This window comes from Peromyscus maniculatus, chromosome X (genome assembly GCF_049852395.1).
Source record: "Peromyscus maniculatus bairdii isolate BWxNUB_F1_BW_parent chromosome X, HU_Pman_BW_mat_3.1, whole genome shotgun sequence".
Classification (NCBI taxonomy): domain Eukaryota; kingdom Metazoa; phylum Chordata; class Mammalia; order Rodentia; family Cricetidae; genus Peromyscus; species Peromyscus maniculatus.
The window spans coordinates 113,471,948-113,492,721 of record NC_134875.1 but is presented as its reverse complement, the minus strand read 5'-3'; the positions used below and the strand labels follow the sequence as shown (position 1 = coordinate 113,492,721).

At 36.7% G+C, this 20,774-nt stretch overlaps 1 protein-coding gene across 15 annotated transcripts in view; it reads right to left on the bottom strand.

Annotated features, from left to right (window-relative positions):
* The window catches only part of Scml2 (Scm polycomb group protein like 2), a 245,418-nt gene that overhangs the window by 88,725 nt on the left and 135,919 nt on the right, over positions 1-20,774 (bottom strand). Inside the window, exons 1-2 of one of the 15 annotated variants that reach the window (XM_076562556.1) lie at positions 11,561-11,662; positions 11,167-11,361 (exon numbers count right to left, since the gene is read on the bottom strand). The exons of 12 other annotated variants lie outside the window; for them this stretch is intronic. Coding sequence is in view for 1 of the 3 variants with exons in the window: in XM_076562554.1 (XP_076418669.1) it covers positions 11,561-11,599 (39 nt within the window). In the remaining 2 variants the exon portion in view is untranslated. Of the gene's footprint in view, positions 1-11,166; positions 11,362-11,560; positions 11,663-20,774 lie in introns of those variants that run through there. 2 more of the 15 variants (XM_076562554.1, XM_076562559.1) reach the window with 2 other exon arrangements.

The following is a 20,774-nucleotide window of genomic DNA, read 5'->3' as shown; positions in this document are numbered from 1 at the left end:
TCCAGGGGATCTGAAGCCATCTTCTGAATGCCAAGAGCATAAGACAGACAAGAGCACAAACACAAATCATGTTAATAGATAGACAGGCAGGCAGGCAGGCAGGCAGGCAGGCTCATGCATACACGCTAACTTTTTAAAAACTGAGTGTTGTGGACTATTATTTTACCTAGGCAAATATGTGTTACATTTGTTTGTGCTCTGGAATATTACTTTAACTTTGTAAAGGTGTGTTACTTTTGTTTATGCTGCATTTGTTTAATGATGTAAAGATGTATGTTTAATTATGTAAAGATACATTGCATCTGTTTCACCTTGCCTGCCTAAAGCACCTGATTGGTCAAATAAAGAGCTGAATGCATAGTAGCTAGGCAGAGAAAGGATAGGTGGGGTTGGGCAGGCAGAAAGAATAAGCAGGAAGAAAAATCTAGGCTCAAGAGAGGAAGAACTGGAGAGAAGGAAGAGGGAACAAGGAACATAACGTCCAGGGCAAGAAGTCAGGCAGATGCCAGCCACCCAGACATAGAGAAGCAGTGAGTTTCTTGTAGGAGTCAACTTTGGGCTGAAACTATTAAAGAACTATTGAGAAGACAGTTCAGTGATTTCCCTTATACCCTTAAGTCACTTCTCCCTGTAATTAATGTTACTCTGGTACATTTGTCAAACTCATTTTAAAAATATCTAGATATTAAATTAATTAAATTTCACACTGCATTCCAAAAAAAAAAAAGATATACAGAATTAAGAACGGTAATAAGCCCTGAGGCAAAAAGTAGATAAAGAGAAACAGGTTAATTTAAGTTAAAAGAGCTAGCTAGAAACCTGCCTAAGCTAGGCCAAATATTAAAAACTAATAAGTCTGTGTGTCATGATATGGGAGCTGGTTGGTGGCCCAAAAGAAAAAGCCTGGCACACCTGAGAACTCCACAGAAAGAAAATAGCATTATTAAACAAAACAAAAATATAGGCATTAAGAGGGGTTGAAATGATATTCTATTATCAGAAAGTACAATTAACTTGGAATAAAAAAGGTTCTTGAATTTATCATATAACAAAGATAATTTCATTTTTTGTGTGTGCTTATAACACTCCTACAAACATGATAAATGTTGCTAAAACCCACCAGGCTTTGTGCAACAATGAAGCAAGCTCCAACCCCAGAGTAATATAGAATAAGCAGGAAAAGGATTCCTTATATGCCTATGGAAAGAGGTGTTGTGACAGGAAATAAAGTGGCTTTGTGGACAATCTTACACAATTTTTTCCAAGGATAAAGAGGCGGAAAAACTATACACACAAGAAAGATTATGCTGAGGCTTGAATGTGTGGAACCCAACTGCAGATCTAAGAGAATGTTGGCTATAAAGAGGATCCTAAGAGGAGAAAGGGTCAAGTGATCAACTTCTAAGCTTCATCTTTGTTATGACGACAGTAAAATCATGAGGTTATATTTGCATGTGCACACATACAGTGGGGGGGGATTGTGAGTCATTCACACAGCTGACAGTTTCAATGAGCAGATAAAGAACAAAGTGGAATTTCAGACTGAAGACAGAAAAGAATCTTCTTTCTCTACCATTAGCTTTATGAAATCCATTGTTGGTCAGGTTTCTTCTTGGTCCTCAAGTCACTCTATATTCTCTCAGAGCTCAAGGCTTCAGGAGGTACCCATACATACACAACTCAAAACATTACTCATCTCTCTTTGACTTGCTGTGGATATTGCTCTATATAAATAAAACACTGATGGCCAGCGACCAGGCAGGAAGTATAGGCGGGACAAGGAGAGAGGAGAATTGGGGAAACAGGAAGAAGGAGGAGAGACACTGTAGCCACCGCCAGGACAAGCAGCATGTAAAGACGCCGGCAAGCCACCAGCCATGTGGCAAGGTATAGATTTATAAAAATGGGTTAATTTAAGATATAAGAACAGTTAGCAAGAAGCCTGCCACGGCCATACAGTTTATAAGTAATATAAGCCTCTGAGTGATTATTTTATATGTGGATTGTGGGACTGCGGGTCTTGGTGGAACCTGGAGAGAAGCCCTCCAGCAACAAATGGTGCCCAACGGCTTGAGTTTCCACCTTAAACCTGAGAATATTTAATAACCAATTCTAAACAGAGCCAAAACCAGGTTCCTGCTTCATGTCTCATACGGGCAGCTAGACACCACAAAATGGGGGTTTGAACTACTGGCGGGTTCCTGGCGTTTGTGTTTGACCGACAGTATGGCGGTAATGAAGTGTCTGCCAGTGGCACATTATGCTGTGTGGTACATTTAGTCTTTACTAGTATTTAAAAAAAAAAGGTTTCTGGGCTACATGCTGCTTTGATAAAAGCTTAGGCCCACTATTTCTGAGACTTGATGACTCACAGAACTGGCGGAAAACGCCATGTTGGTAAGCTGAAATGGGCGGAGCCAGCAGCCACAGCGCCATTTCAGTCTTAGAATACTACAGTTTAAAGCAATAGATTCATAATAAGATTGATTCAGATAAAATCGTTTACAATGTGTGTAAAATATACATAGGCTTGAAAGAGACAAAAAACATAAATTAATGTAAAAAAGCCATGTAAAGATGAATATTACACAGAAAATCTGGATTGTATTGTCTTTGGGATTTTTAACTACAAAAAAAAATTTGATTGTAAAAGATGCTGAATTAAACCAGTATGTATATTTTAAAGGTACCTTGACTTCAAAATTTGGATTTAAGGATATGTTGCTTTAGAAAACAGGTTCTGCTTTTGTTTCCACAGAAAGCCAGAGGCTATGGATTTGTTCCATATTAAGATACTTCAGGTTTCACCAGCCAAGACCCCCTGAAAAGTCTCTGATGACATCATGGCCCAGATGATCCAACATCTGAAACGGTTTCAAGGAAACTGGCTCACACAATACAGCCTCACGGACTACCCCATAAGCCTAAAATTTTTTTTACATCCCCATAAGATACAGCGCCCCCCTCTAGCAGGAAGTATTAAGAGATGCTACGCCCAAATTCCCAAATATGCCAAGCTGACTTTAGAGGTGGAATTGGCTCACTCCCTGCTGTGGATATTGTTCTATATAAATAAAACACTGATGGCCAGTGACCAGGCAGGAAGTAGGTGGCCAGGCAGGAAGTAGGTGGGACAAGGAGAGAGGAGAATTCTGGGAAACAGAAGGCTGAGGGGAGAGACACTGCGGCCACCGCCAGGACAAGCAGCATGCATAGACGCCGGTAAGCCACCAGCCACATGGCAAGGTATACATTTATAAAGATGGGTTAATTTAAGATAAAAGAACAGTTAGCAAGAAGCCTGCCACGGCCATACAGTTTATAAGTGATATAAGCATCTGAGTGATTATTTTATACGTGGATTGTGGGACTGCGGGTCTTGGTGGAACCTGGAGAGAAGCCCTCCAGCAACAACTCCCCCTCTAAACCCAGACATATTGCTTTAAAAAAAATGGTTAAAAGATTCTTGTGTCCCAAATCAGAAGAGCCCTCTGGTGTGGGACAGAGAAAAACAAATATTTTTATTTAAAACAGGTTGATTATAAATGCGATCTCTTTCTAAAAAGGAAAAGGGGATATGATATAGATATAAAGGAGGATATAGAGATAAGATAAAAGGGTAGATTAATGAACCTACTTTTAAAAAATAACTTGTTTAAAATGTTTTACATTGGTATAGATTTTAGTTTATGTTTAAAATATTTTACATTGGTATAAATTTTAGTTTATTGATACAAACTTAAAGTTAATTTGGTTATACTGTATATATATTTCTATTCTTGTTTGAGGTATTATGTTTATGTAACTCATTTAAAATTGTAATGGATAATTAAGAAATAGATTAATAATTAGTCATCTATGATAATCATATTAATAGCCATATTAGTTAAGTCTTCTAGGTATACATAGATATATTTCAGATAGATAGGTAGTCTTCAAACACTTCAAAGACCTATAGAATATGGCATTTAAAATGTTTTAAAAATTTAGACATTCTGGACAGTGAGACATGTCTGCTCCTGACAACACTGGATTTACTTCGGAGAGGAGGATGGGCATCGAAGACACTCCATATGGAGTTTATCTTCACCTTGGCAAAGATAGCCATTTGGGAAAGACACTGTTCTTGCCTGGACTGCTTGATTGACTGGACACGCAAGACCCATGGAAGGATGACCACTGAACTTTATTTGACAAGATGGTCCTTCAGGTTCCTGCTTCGCAGAGAAAACTGCCCGACATTCTACAGGACACTGAAAAAAATGATGGAGAGACTCTAGCCCTTTGAGCTGAAACCAGATGCCCCAACTTTACAAAGGAACATTAGGTGACTGTCCAGGCTGTCAGCTGTCTCTGTCTACCCTGCAAGACTCCCAAAAGTTACATACATCCTTCTCCCATTTCTCAGGTAATATTATATCCTTCTGAGGTCTTTGATGTGGTTAAAGACTAGATAGTTGTAATTTCTTCAGTTATGATAAAAGATAAGTTAGATATAAAACCTTAAACTTACAAATATAAGATAGATAGGACATCTTCTTTAATATTGCAACTGTAATTCTTGCTCGATAATTGTTTTGTTATATGTAATATTACTATGTTAAAGTTAAAACCTTCCTTTTTAAAAAAAGAAAAGGGGAAGTGCTGTGGATATCGCTCTATATAAATAAAACACTGATGGCCAGTGACCAGGCAGGAAGTATAGGCGGGACAAGGAGAGAGGAGAATTGGGGAAACAGGAAGAAGTGGGGAGAGACACTGTAGCCATCGCCAAGACAAGCAGCATGTAAAGATGCCAGTAAGCCACCAGCCACGTGGCAAGGTATAGATTTATAAAAATGGGTTAATTTAAGATATAAGAACAGTTAGCAAAAAGCCTGCCATGACCATACAGTTTATAAGTAATATAATCGTCTGAGTGATTATATGTGGATTGTGGGACTGCGGGTCTTGGTGGAACCTGGAGAGAAGCCCTCCAGCAACATTGACCTTACCTCTAAAAGTCAGACTCGAGTAATCAATTGGGGAGACTATTTGATATCAGCTAGAACTACAAGGTGCGTTGAGTCCAGAGGACAATAAAAGAAGATTCAAGGCAATAGAGATGGCTCAGAGGTTTTCTGATATTAAATTATAGCTAACATTTCTTAGACTATACCATGTAGCAATGAAAATGAGATATAGCCATGTAGGTACAGCACCCAATCTAGAGTCTTGAAAAATGAGAACATAAAGACAGAAACAAAATAAATGGGGTAGGTTAAATATATAGGTTTACAATGATCAAGTATTTTTATTGCCAAAAGAAAAGCCATTCTCTAGAAATTATCAGGAGAAGTAGTCTAGCAAAACCCAAACCAATGTCACCTTGTGCTGAATAACTGTGAGATAAATATTCACAAACATTTTTTCCTTTAAGGTAAGTTAACACTAGAAAAACTTTTGAACCCACACTGAGCCAGCCTTGTGTATTCCTAGAAACTGGATTTTTTTTCTAAAAAAAAAAAAAAATGAACATACTCTCCTCAAAATTACACAGATAAGTAAATGTGAGAGGGTGAAAAATTACCTATAACCCCACTTTCAAGAAATACATGCTGTTGTTTATCTATTGTTTATCCTTCCAATTAAAAAATAACATACACAACAACACATAAGCAACATAAATTTTAAAGTATGTATTTTATATACACTTTCAAAGTTCCACATGTCAATAATCTTCCAATGGAATTCTATCCACATATATTATAAATTTATAAAGCCATCATTTTCAGCTAAAACAAAAATCTTTTGTCCACACAGTATGCAAGAATGAAAAATATGATTTAAAAGCATGAAACATACACTTAAGTTTTTCATGGACTTGAAATAAGTCTTCATTTAATTCAAATATGCTGTGGGATGTTCTGTATGTTAAATGTATTGCTCTGATTGGTTAATAAATAAAACACTGGCCAGTAGCCAGGCAGGAGAAAGTATAGGCAGGACAAGGAGGAAAATTCTGGGAAGTGGAAGTCGCTGAGTCAGAGAGACACTGCCAGCCGCTGACATGACAAGGAAGATGTAAGGTACCAGTAAGCCACTAGCCACATGGCAAAGTATAGATTAATAGAAATGAGTTAATTTAAGATATAAGAACAGTTAACAAGAAGCCTGAGCCATTAGGTCAAACAGTTTAAGTAATGTAAGTGTGTGTTTATTTTGTAAGTGGGCTGTCGGACTCCTGGGGCTTGGAGGGACCTGGAGAAGAAACTCCAGCTACATAAATATATTGTAGCAACATGCTTCTCTCTGACAAACAAAAGCGCTCTCATAACTAAGATTTTGCAGTACTAATGGCTATCCTAAAAAGGAAAAAGACAGAAAAGGTATATTATTTGTATGTTACTTGTTGACTCGGTCATGATTCATCATGCTAAGACTTCAAAATTATGGATTTAATTCACCCAGGTTATTAAAATAATAAAAAATTCCATTTTTACACATAAATGAAAGTAACTAGAAAAAACCTAAATTGCACAACTACATTTAAAAATAGCCAGGCATGGTGACACACTCCTATAATACTAACACATGAGAAGTTAAGTCAAGAAGATGGCAAATAGGGAGACTTACTATTTCTCAAACGTAAAATATTGCTAAGGATAAAATGGAACAAAAATTCCATTGGTCACTCACCAATACTTAGATTATGGTAGTAAGCTTTTGGATCAAATTGAATCTTCCAAAGTAAATAATGTTTTCTATGGGAAAGATTTTAGCAATCTTTTAGCAAGATCTACCCCCAACATATCAGAAATTAGTCTTTTGTGTGTCAAAACAAATTCAACATCACTTGGAAGGTGGAAACAGGAGGATGAGGAGTTCAAGGTCAGCCTGAGCTTTATGACGCCCTGGCACAAGAAAGAAATAAAAAGAGAGGAGAGAGAGGGGAGAAAAAGAAAGAAAAAAATCCAAGAATCATATTTTTAAGTTATTTAAAAATTATAACTTACAAGTTAAAGAATCACTTGCCATTTTAAAATTATTTATGTGGAAGTTTTGTACATAGTTAGGTACCAATTTATATCAGAAAACAGATAAATGAAATACAAGTCAGGGTTGCCAAAATTCCAGTTTATAGTTGTAAATTCCTAAGGAAAGCACAAACACAAGCTAATTGCCCAAAGACCTGCTGCCCACCGACATTTGTGAAGGGCTAGAGTTAATGGCATGGCATGTCAATTTACTACAGGGAGCTCATGGTGTTATACTTTGACAAAAGAAGTAGATCAAGTTACAGCCTGCTTCTATTATCAGTACAGCCTAGATTTATGGTTTCTAACACCAGTCCAACACGAAATAATGGGAATGATGACAACAGTGCCTACTAAACGACAGAGTGTAGAAAAGCATGCAATAAACTACAATCTAAAGTGACTAGAAACCTAAACATCCCTGACAATACTTCAAACATGTAGCAGGTATCTGCAAACTACTCATTTAAATATTTCTATAACTTCTGAAATCTAAACATGAAAAAAATCTGGTTATAAAATAATCTAAAGCAAAGTAATACACACATATATTTATCACTATTTGCTATTTTATCTCATTAATGACTACAAAGACTGTTTTATCTCAGCATATTTATGAAATTCTACCAAGTTAGTTGAAAATTGAATATGGACATTACTTCCCAGTAACTTTAAAGTATAATAAAAAGCATTCCAAATAATACCCTTTAAATTTTTTTCAAAGAAAAAAAGTCAGCTCCACAGCAAGAATATTTCTGTGTTCAAAAGTAAGAGAACTTAAATACATTTGGATTAGTGTTTGAATTTAAGGATATATAAATCAAAATAAAAGCTAGCCAAAACTGATGAAAGGTAGGAAATGTGACCAAATATTAAAACCAAGGATTTTGACAGTATTCATTCTTAAATAACTACTAAAGGCTACAAGGTACATATCAAAGAGAGTTGTTTATGTCTGGAATTCTGTACTAGCTAATCCTCTGAGAAGCAAAAGCTGTGAAAAACTGTGATGTATATTCTGAAGACAAGAAGCAAGACACACAAGCTTTTTCAAACGAACGTATCCTCAAGTATATCATAGAACTGCACTGTGTCTGGCCCTTTGGAGTTTACAATGGCAAATTACTACAAAAGGTGAGCACTCTCTTTCCGCTCTTAGAACAATTTGGTCCTATAAACTTAGGAAGGGGCAGAACCACAGCCATAAACACAAGTCACAAGTAGGGGAGTTAAGTGTTCTCTACTTTCAGATATTTCCCAGCCCTTTACTCACACAAAAATTCAACAAGTTTTCTCCACTTTTTAACTCTTTAAAGAATTCATCTAGTCTAGAAAACACCATCATATCATATAAAGCTTCCGTGTGAACTGAAAATCACTTAACTTTTCACATAATAAGTTACTCCTCATTTCTTGTTAAAAACATCTCACCACATGCCCCAAAACAAAAGCAGGAGAAAGACTTAGGGACATTATGTTTAATAGAAATCACAATATAAACACCATCACTATTATTTCTATGGCTACTAAGGTTTACTTATACCAGATAACAAGGCAAAATAAACAAAAATGTCTTACTCATGAAAACCAAACAATATATGCCCACTTCAAATCTTAGTTTTTCAAATTTGTTCAAGTTATCCCACTTAAATAACTATCATTTCTGTTAGACTTTTTGCAAATGAGACATTAGTTGTAAAGGCATTTCTATGCTTCAAGTAACCAAAACCCAAGCTACTAAGTGTAGAAAACATATTTAACACTAATTTTATTCCTATATTTATAAAATTAAATAAGTAAATTATACCACTTTGGACTTAAGATAAATGAAATTGCCATTCTTCTATATCCATCAGGATAAAAGATTATTAAAAAGAGTATCAAGACTATCCATGAAAGGTAAACTTTTAAAATGATCAACATTGACTATTGTCAAATTTCCAGGTTTTCTATTTCTACAATCACTTCTAATCTGGAGATCCCATGTACTAACTCTATGACATTAATAATGACTTTGTTTCTAAAAGGTGACTAGTAGCTCAAAGAACAGAGGATCATCTTGCAACCACCCCAGAATTCCACTTAACCCAAAGGTGGGGGCAATAAAAATTTCAAGTAAAATATCCCCCCATAAGAATTCAAACTAAAAATTTGTATTTGAAACTAACTTATAATGGAACAAAAGGATAAGTCATTTTCATTCAAAAGACCTAGTATTTACTCAGCCTTTTTAAGGCACTTTGCAATCATCAATTATTTCTTAGTGAGACAGCCCAGGATTACCCAGACCATTTCACTAATGCGGAAACAGACACCAACAGAAGAGAACATGGGCAGGAAAAGGGGTGATAGGAAGCATCTGGGAGGAACAGGCAGGCAGCTAAAAAGGAACAAACTCAAAAAAAATGAGAGTCACATCTAGCCTGTAATTGACCATCACAATCCTTATTATTTTGGCTTTAGAGAGATTTAAGATATATTTTGAAATAAGAAAAGTACTTTTTAAATCTAGTTATAACCTAAGCTACTTGGTCATAAATGTGCACTTGCTTAGTATTTAAAAATACCCAACTTCCAATGTGCATACTGATTTCAACTAATACTAGCAAAATATCCCTGTCTCCCACAGACCTAACCAGAGATAATTTTTGGTTACAACCAGAATGTAAAGAACAGTGGCAAAAATACTCAAGTTTGTCCATTAAGCAAAGAAATATTTATTCTACATAAATTATGATTTTCTTAGCAATACTGAAATATACAGGAATAAAGTACTACTGCTGGGTTGGTTGCCTTAAATATCCAGAAAATAAAACACATAATGGGCTCTGAATAAATATACCTCAAACTGGGTGAATTCCATAAAATAAAAGAGCACAGGTGCTTAATGAAGACCTGTTAACTGAGCCATAAATTAAAAAGGCTGACCAAATGCCTCGTGACAAGTAATAGATGCTTAAGAGCAACTGGATACATTTATGACATCATCAATTTAAAAACAGCCTCATATAGATAGTGCAATACCAGTTACAGTATTCTTTCTTCCCCTAACTACAATTATAAAGCAAAGCAGTTCTCTGAGGTAAACAGACGCATAAAGGGACTTACACACTTAGATGACAGACACAGTATTCAAACTTTTCAAAGCTGTTTCAAATGACTTGAATAAATCATTTTATAAGTTTCAGACTATTTTAAAGATGATAAAGCTATAGATCAATGTAAGGTAACAAACTCACTGTCTTCTCAAAATCTTGCTTAGACACACTTTCGAAAGCTTATTTCCACATTCTTCCCATTAAATACAGAAAACCACAACCAGCTTAAAAAGACACCCATCATTACAAATAGATTATTTAATGAAGAAAAAAGAATAGCAAAAAAGATAAAATTGTCATCAGTGAAAAACATTTCAAAGCAATTATTAGAATTAAGTATATGCCAATATGGGGGGAAAACCTCCTTGTACTCAAGTACATCTTCCAATATTCTTCCCTCAAACTGAAAATAATAATAATAATGTCCCTGCAAGCACTGAAATTGCAACAGCTGAAGCTCTCTGAGGAAAAAGGCATCGCCAATACTTTTGAGTATCATATACCAAAAGATATTTTCCCTGCTCAAGACACCAAAAAAAAAAAAGGAAAGAAAGAAAAAGAAAAAGAAAAAGAAAGTTGGATCAAATTCTAAATTCTCCTAATATCTCTTCAGACTCTTGGAGTACAAGTACTATTCAGGTAAGAAAAAAAAATCAATAAATAAAGGAGAGGAACCTTAACAGGGCTGTTTTAAAATGAAAGGTACAGTGGTCAGTAGACTTAAACCTTGACTAACTACATCCCCTCGCCTAATCCTTGCAGGAGGAGTGTCTATGCCTTCCCATCCAGCTTCATCCAGGAGGCATCCACTCTTGCTGGCTAACAACCCTCCACCCCACCCCACCCCCCTCGAGGAGCCCCAAGGCACACACCTGGCACGGGACCCGCGCGGGCTCCAGGCCACAGGCGCATCTTCCTATGCTGACGTCCCCTCCCAAAATCCAAGTTACCTCGCAAATTCTGGTCTGAGCCCAAACCTTGCGAAGTCATCCTGCCCCTCAGCCATGCTAACCACCCGCAAAGCCCCCAGGCTTGAGCCTGGTCCCACCTACCCTGGGGAGAATTGCAGAGGGCGCTGTCGGCACTGCAGGCGAGGGGCCCTCTGAGGGAGCTGGGCCAGGGGCCAGAATGCCTCCAGCAAGACGGGCCGGTGAAGGGACTCCGAGCCAGCGTGAAGGGCAGCACTGTGCGCTAGCAGCCGAGGTGGCCCACGGTAACCACTAAGTGAAACACAGCAGCCGTGGCATCTGGGGTAAAGCGTCCAGGAGTGTGAGACAGGGGTGTCTGGACAAACTGAGGCGGGACGCTGGCGCGGCAGTAAGGGGGCGTTCCTAGCGCAGGACGTGCCCCTAAGGCTCCCGACCTCCCGCCCTGCAGACAGTCATCAGGATTCCGACACCAGGACTTAGTCTCCACTCCCCATGGGGGGCCGGGGGCACCACGCACCTCGGGTCTCCTCCGCCCTAGCAACAAAACTTCTGTCATGCTAGTTCCCGGAGCAGACACCAGAGTTCACACTGCCGCCGCCATTTTTGAGAAGCCGCGCGCAGAGCCGCGCATGCCCCACAACCGACATAGCCACCCCGCCCTCCCACAGCAGGCTATGTGCCCTGTGGTCGCTGCAAACACGCCCTAAGACAGCCGCCACAGAGGAGCTTGAGCCCTGGACCCACCAACCTGCTTGCACGAGTTCAAGCAGTGGTCATTAGAGACATGATGACCCTGAAAAAGCATTTTGGCAGTTTTTCCTTATCAGCCAGAACCAAAAATCCTAGCAGCAGCCCTTGCACCCAAGACCCCTGGAGTCTAGCATCAAGTTCCATCCTGGACACTCACTCCCACTAGCCTGCCAGACTCCAGGCTAACTCCTACTTTGACCATTGACCCAAAAAAGTCAAGACTTCCCCAGGAAACCAAGTCCAAGGAGCAAGGAAAACTCAACTCAGCTCCTATACAGGAATCTGAGCAAAGACACTCCCTCCTTCCATGGTTCCAACATTTGGAGCTTTATCCCTCTTCACCATGGGTTTTTTGGCACCAATACCCTCACAGTCCCACTTTCTGGATTTTGTTGTTTTTCTTAATTTATGCTTAAATTAAAAGACACTAGACTAGCACAGTGACAGAAAGCATTTGCTCACATTTAAGAGTACCCAGAAGGGTCATACACAGTGCAATTTGGAATTGCCCCTCCATATACTTCCTCACCTTGGAGGAACCTATAGCATAAGTAAAGATCACTCTGAAGAGAGGAGGGGGAAAATGCCATAAACAACCCATCAATCTGCACAAAATATATCAAACAGAAATCCAGAAAAAAAAACATGCACCTCTAGTTCTGAGTTTATTATAAGCTGATTTCAAAGTTTTGTTTGAAAAATACACAATGTGCCATGTTAACCAAAAGTACACTATTGATAGGTCTTCTCCTCTCTCTACAACTCTTTCCAAAACTGAGTGGAGGTTTTGCATCTGTTATTACCTTAATGTATAATAGAATTTCAAAATTATAATTCTGAAGTTAGAGCCTACAACTGAAAGCATATATTCACAACAACAAAGTATATCCATCTTCTAAAGTATAAAATAAAATTATTTTCATATGCAACTTTTACAATACAAAACAAATGAAAGTTCCTCAAAGTTGTTAGCACAGTATGTATCAAACACTGCTAGTTCTAGGGGAAACAGGGAAATAATTTTGATCTCCCTAAGAAGCTAGTAGTAACTAAGACAGTAAAATAGAATGTACTCTCTTGTATATCCACGCTTGGAACTAAAGAGGCCTGCCACCTGAAGATCTCCAAAATGGTGTAGTATTAAATTCTTTTATCTCTTCCTAGTAACTGGCAACCTCTCTTCCTAAAGATGATCATACAAAATTCTCTCGGTATAAATTAGCTGATGACTTGGGCCATAGAGTGCTACTCCAGACCTCACTAGATATGCAGGATCAGATATTCCAGATTTCTATAATGTACCTAGTTCAAGAAAGATATAAATACGAACTTACTGATGATTTGCTTCACAATTTGAAAATCATTTGATAATTACAGATAAACATATTAAAATATTTTTTAGCCAGGCGGTAGTGGCGCACACCTTTAATCCCAGCACTCAGGAGGCAGAGGCAGGTAGATCTCTGTGAGTTCAAGGCCAGCCTGGACTACAGAGGGAGTTCTAGGAAAGGCGCAAAGCTACACAGAGAAACCCTGTCTCGAAAAAACCAAAGAAAAAATAAAAATAAAATATTTTTTATTCTTGAGAGCAAGGCAGCTAGCCACTTATTAGACCTTTTGCTACTTTTATCTATTAGAATTCTTCTATAAATGTATATATACCCCTTTCCTAGTTTTAATCTTAATAAAAATATGATTTATTGCATTACAAATCAACCAATAACAGAATTTTCCATTTTCATATTTACAGAAATTTTGTTAAAAAATAAAATCAGATCTTTAATATGTAAATTTTTCTCCTACAGAGGACATTTATTTATTGGATTTAAGATAGGAGACCTTTCAAGTTCCAATGTTTTTACCCTTTGTAGTATAAAGCAGTAGTCATGGGAAAGTATTCCAATATTAAGACACTTAATCTAAGAATTATTATAAATAGTACATATACAAAAAAGAGAACTGAAATATTGAAAAGAAACATAAAAGTCAATGTATGTTACAGAAAATTTGTTTCACTGTTTGCATCTGAATGAAAAGTGTGTGTGTGTGTGTGTGTGTGTGTGTGTGTGTGTGTGTGTGTGTGTAGTTTTGAGTTCTTTTGGAATTACAGTAATTTTATAGTTTTTCTTAAAAGAAAAAAAGAAAAGTCTGGCATAGTTGTAATCCCAGCACCAAGGACAGACTGAGGCAGGTAACTAATTTAAAGCCAATTTGGGCTACATAGTAAGATCTCCATTTCAAAAACAAACAAACATAAACAAAAATTAAACTGCTCTGATTGTTCTCAAATCCTTTTAAACTGAAAGAAAAGTCAATGTTAATACAAACTTCAAGGTGAAAAAAATTACTAGGTCAGTGATAGGTCAATATTAAAGAAATATCTGGTCACATCAATTGTTGTATAAAGAATGTTTGCATTATTTAAGAGGAAGATTCAATGAGTTTTCTAAGCCAGAAAGATTTTAACAGAAAACAAACTGAACAGTTTTATTCTAAGCAAACCCTTTACAAATGATAATACTGAATGAGCTTAAATCTCTAACCAATGGTCACTGTCTTTCTAATCCTGAATATTTAAAAATTCAGCTCTGCAGCCTGTATGTGAAAGATTTGGCTTGCTATCACTCCTTTTAATGCACATATCTTTATATTTATTGCTAATTTTCCAGCCTCACTGATACCTCACTACACCCCCTATTTCTTTAAAGCATAATTATTGAATCCCTTACTCTGAAAGGGTAATTTGCATCATCTACATTAGAACAACATCTGCTCACTAACTATAATTCATCTTGCTAAAGGATTTATATAAATGATTATTATGTTAAATATGCTATTGCTAATGACAACTGCATTTAATGAGCTCCTGTGCTCAAGTCTCTAGGGTCAGTTTGGACTGCTCAGTGGATAAAGGCATCTGCTGCCAAACCTGACAGCATGAGTTCTGTTTGCAGGACCCATATGTTGAAAGAAGAGAACTGACTCTTGCAAGGGGTCCTCTGACCTGTGCATGAGTGCTATAAGCATGCAGGCATGCACACACTACAAACCACAGATGTAAAAAATACTAAATTGAAAAATAAAATTAAACTTCCAATATTTTAAATGTTATTTAAATGAGGTTAGATATTCTTATCCCCACCTTACAGATGAGGAAAATAAATTTCACAAAGCAAGTAAGTATCAGAGTTAGCTTCTGAACATATTTTAGAACATTTCCTAACTAACCTTCCAACTTAGTCATCAGTCATATGCTTTCATCATATCCTATACATGTAATCTTTCAATAATAATTATTTGGGGTACTTATACCTTATTTTTCTCCTCTGTCAAAATAGAGATTGCTTTTAAATGATAGCAAAGGTTAGAGCATCACTCTTTTATGTTATATGGTAGTATTTTATATGTAGTTAAGACTCTGATAACTTAACTGGGAGAATGAATACTTTCATTATGGTGTTGAATAAATATTGCCTAGAAAATTAAAAATAAGACTCTTTGAGCCTGCCACCTCCAGATTCTTGAGTCACAACTGCTGCTATACAGAGTCCCTCTAGCTCCATGAATTCAGAGACTCATGATTGCTCAAGATGCTGAGTGTAAGTCACAGCTGTGGGCTCAGCCCTAACACAAGATATTTATACAACCTCCATCAAAGGCTTGGGGAATAATGCAGAAAATAAGACAGGAAATATGCAAAAGCCAGAAATTAGGGTAAAGTATATCATCCTCTAGCCATGATACGACCATTGAAATCAAACCCACAGCAACTGCAGTTCCCTGCACTGGATCTTACACAAAAAGACTGGACCTGTCAGCAATCAATCATGGAAGGGGCTCACAGGCCCCTAGCACTTATTGCTAAACTAGTGACTATTGATACATTCTGGGAAAAGGGGAGTCATTGTCTTGAATTATGTACCTACTACTACGCCCACCAGGCTACAGGAGTTAGTCCCGAATCTACGCTCACATTGATGTTTCTGGTTAAACTTAGTAGGTCACAAAACAAAATGAATAGACATGAAGATGAGAAAAAAAGATTTGTAGAAAAGGAGGATAGACAGAGGTACCGGGGACTTCCTGGGGTGAGATTGGTCAGTATGTATTGCATACATGTGTAAAACAATCAAAGAACAAATCTCATTAATTAATTTTCAGAGAAGACTCTTTGGACTGAGAGGCTAAGAACTAAGGCTGGAATAATCCACATTTTCATGATTTCTCAAGTAAGCTTCAGATTTCCTCCTATCAATTTTCTCTGATAGTTCTCTTTACCCAGACCAAAGCCTATAATAACTTTATTGACACATCACCCTACCACATCCTTGTCCTAATCCAAATCCAATGCAAAATCTTGTATCTCAAAGTGTGTTTGGTTAGTTCCTTTTGAATTTTTCTTTAGCGTTTCATATTAATCAAGCAGAATGAAAAGAGTATTTCCTAGGTTAAGTTTAACCCAGAATTTTCTCAATACACATGCTATAGCTTATACTGAATACTATTTACAAACACAAAGTTAACAATCTAGGATGAATTAGCAGAAACTATTTTCCCTACATCATGTACTTCTTATTGCAACACAAATGCCTATGTTAGGCAGAAATTAGAGATCCAAGGTGTGTAATTAGTAAACACCATTTGTCTATTTCCACCTTAGTGATAAAAACCACAATAGGAAAAAAATAACTAATAAATTATTGAAAGAGTTAACTGAGTTTACAAATACCTTTAGATTCTTGTTTAAAGAATCTTTAAAATCATTATTAAATTGAAAGCACACATAAAAAACTATGGTGAAGCGAGGCGGTGGTGGCGCACGCCTTTAAATCACAGCACTCGGGAGGCAGAGCCAGGAGAATCGCTGTGAGTTTGAGGCCAGCCTGGGCTACCAAGTGAGCTCCAGGAAAGGCGCAAAACTACGCAGAGAAACCCTGTCTCGAAAAACCAAAAAAAAAAAAAAAAAAAAAAACTATGGTGGCTTTAGCACACTGTAGGTTTTAACAAGCCTCTTTTCATAACTTCAAAGTAGTAATTTATCTAGAAAAGTAACATAAAGTGAATTCTGCTAGGAAGCCAGAGAAGCTAGCCTAACAGGTGAAAGGACGACATGACTGTACCAGGAGCCCTGAGTTATTGTCTGAAATCCAGGTTCTATCAATTAATTATTTCTTTACAAGCAATTCTACGCCTCTACTTTAAAAATTCAAAACTGTGGTAAAGATATAAATGACATTTAAGTCACAGATGAGAAAACATTAGTCAAACTGATCAGAAAACCACATGGATTTTGTTTAACCAATCCTAGCATTTTAAAAATAAATTACTCTTTAATAGAAAAATATCTGACATCTGAGCTAACTAGCCAAGTGTTTTATAGGCTGTGAAAACTGGCATGAATTCCATGAACACTACATTATACAACATTTAGCCCTCAATACATTCACTCAGTCCTTTATTCAAACAGTTTGTTTATTAAATTCTCACTGCAATCAGCTTTGTTAGAAATAGAGACAGAAAGATGAGTGAGAAAATTCAAATAACCCAGGAGTTTATACCCAGAAAAAAGAGAAAGACATTTTCAGATCTGTTAAAATGAAGTAGGACCTCTTATGTCACACTTTTTGTATCAATTTGAAATGGACCCATATCAGAATATTGGGTGGAATGGAAAAGCCGTTTGCCAGCTGAAAAGTGGCCCTCTGAACATAAAAACACAAAGTAAAACAAAACACTAGTTTTTATTTTACACTTTGTGCACTGTTTATTCTCTATTTGAGCCATAATCCTTCCCCTTTCTCCTAGGACCCAGAAAAATCTCTTCATGATTCCTCCCAGTAAAGAACACCTTTCCAACTCAAATAACATTCTCATTTACATCACTGTGGATCAGTTTTGCATCTTCTTGATATCTTATTCATGAACATATATATATATATATACACACATATATATACACATACATACATACACATATATACATATATATTCTTTTGTTTCTTTTTTTTTTTTAAGTACATTGGGGAGTGTATGTGTTACTGCTTGTCTGTATGTGTACCACATGTGTGTTATACCCAAAGAGGCCAAAAGAGAGCATCAAATCTCAGGAAGTGGAGTTAAGAGAATGCTGTGAGCTACATGATAGGTACTGGGAACCAAACCCATGTCAACAGCAAGTGCTCTAAGCTGTTGAGCCTTCTCTCCACCCCTTGTGTTTGTCTTATTTTCACTCAACATCTGTCCTTCAAATTCTTCCCTATTGGTAAGGCACCATGCTCATTCTTAGCAAGTGTTACAGATAACTTGACTATATCTCTATCCCACAAGATGTGATCTGGGCTGAACTTATTGGAATTTGTCTTCTAATTAATGTAATCTTTTTGACAATAAATTCTCTGAGGCTATGGTCTGACCTCCAGCTAAACTAAACATTAGCTATCTTAGGTATCTTTGGAGTTTTGCTTATTCATAGTCAAGGGAAGGATTCCTTTTGTACTTATAGGGTACTATATAAGTCTCTACTATTAACCTTTCTTTTCCTTAAGAATTCACTGTCTGAAACAGATTTGTAATCCAATCAGATAGTTGAGCGGACAAGCATATTCAGATTTTATTTTAATTTTTTTACTTTCTATACACTTCATAGATGAGACATTTTTGTTCACTCTTGTGCTGAGAAAACTAAGCAAATTATAAAGGAAATCATCAAAAGAAATTAGTTGGAAGGACAGAAAATCAAACTAAGCTAGGAGAAGAAAAGGTATAGTTAGAGAATATAAGGCTCAAATGAATGGAAAGGGGGAGGAAGAGAAGTAATATAGTAAAGAGAAGCTGTCAACTATATAAACTTGTAACTCAGAACCTAAAAGATAGCAAATAGCACTTTTTGTCCTATGAAGGATGGCATTTTTTTTCGACTGGATTTGTTTAAACTCACTTTTTGTTATCTGAACACACTGGTGTCTTAGCTGATTTGATGTTCTCACTTTCTTGGATCCTTACAACATTTAAAAAAGGAGTTGAAAAGTATAAATATGTAAATCAACATCACTTCAGCAGCAAAAACACAACAGAAGTTCAGAAGAAAGTTTTACCATTTAAAATTACTCAGAAATTCCAGATTAAGTTACATATGCATTCAAAGCATCCCTCCTTGAAATTTACAAATAACTTCTTTTAAATGGACATCTCACAACAATGTTGATTCAATGAGCAAGAGGATGGAAAGAATGGGCAATATTTTAGTCATAATGGCATTTGAACACCTGGATTAAGAAATACAGCAAAAAAAAATAAAAAAAAATCTATACATGTATTGTACCAATACCTTTATATCCAATGGGTATGTTTTTTGAACATCTAGAGTCTCTCATGGGACTAGCAAGACAAAGCATAGGCAGTTAAAGTAGGTTCTGCTCCTTTCTGGAATTGTGACTGATGCAAAATATACCGAACTCTAAACTGCATAGTAAACAATCCTACCAAATATTAGAATCTCCCAGGCTGTTTAAAGCAACTGAGCTAAAACCAGCTCCAACACCATAATGCATCTGTATGGAGCATGATGTATGTATGATTCATTCTTTATTAAAGTAATAGTAGTAGTTGCTGAAGCTACCATGGTCCAATACCTGTACTAAATACATAGCCCAGACAAATAAGTGATTGGGGTGAGGTGGGTATATCAGAAATCAAATCCATGGGCTCAGTCACTCAAAACAAGTGTTTTAATTATCACTGAGTCATAAACATGCTTAATAATATATTTCAATGGTAAGTTCACAATTAAATCAATGTATTGCTTATAGATACAAATAGGGACTCAGTTGTTGAACAAGTAGCCTGTTAAGTTAAATAAATAAAAATAGGCTTTGATGTAAAACATAGTACTTTTAATGTAGAATATAGTAACACTAGATTAGCTAACATGAAATTCATAGAGAAAACACTTCCCTCAAAGTTTTTTGTTCCCTTGTTTCTAGAAATTTCAAAAAATAAATAAATAATTCTCCATAGCAAATCCCCAGTAAGTTGTCTTTCTGAACCTTGGTTCTGAGCAGCTAGAGTCACTCAGCCACCTACATGGTCTAGAGAGTGGGGTCTTACCAGCCTTGAATAGACCATTATTCTATCTTTTACCCTACAGTGGTGGGGACTTTCAACCCACATGACTGAGAAAAGATGATGGAAATTTGTGGCTTTGTGGGATGCTTTGTATAAACCCACAGTGTGAAAAACATTTTTATTATGCAGTAAAAAGTGAAAGAAAAATATACCAATCCAAAGTCTGCAAACTTCCAATGTACAACATATTAAAGGTTTAGTGTCAGGAACAATCAGGTTCTTGTCATCTACCATTTGCTAGCACAGTTTCCACAAATAATGGGCAAAAACTACAGTTTCACAAAATGTTTTCACAGTGCAAGATGAGCCAGCTTTCTGGAGGTCTCTCTAAGGAAATGACTGCAAATGTTTTTTGGTGTGAACAGCCTTAAGTAGTTTAAATCCATGGTAAACAAAGTGACCAACTGTCTCAGATATGTTTTACTATTTCTGAACTGAATATTCAGGATTATTTTAGGATGCATTTTTTCAATAATAAACATTAAAATAAAGGAATTATCCTATTTTCTTTTATTTAAACGGTGGTGACTTTGGAAATTTTCTAAGTGAGAAACAAATTTTAGAAGACAAACTGCAGGCCGGGCGGTGGTGGCGCACGCCTCTAATCCCAGCACTCGGGAGACAGAGCCAGGCGGATCTCTGTGAGTTCGAGGCCAGCCTGGGCTACCAAGTGAGTTCCAGGAAAGGCGCAAAGCTACACAGAGAAACCCTGTCTCGAAAAAAAAAAAAAAAAAAAAAAAAAGAAGACAAACTGCAAAAATTGAGATAAAATATTTTCTAGGAACCAGAGTTGACAAAATGACTCAGTCAGTAGAGGCACCTAAGCACAGGCCTGAGGACCTGTGATATTCACAGGA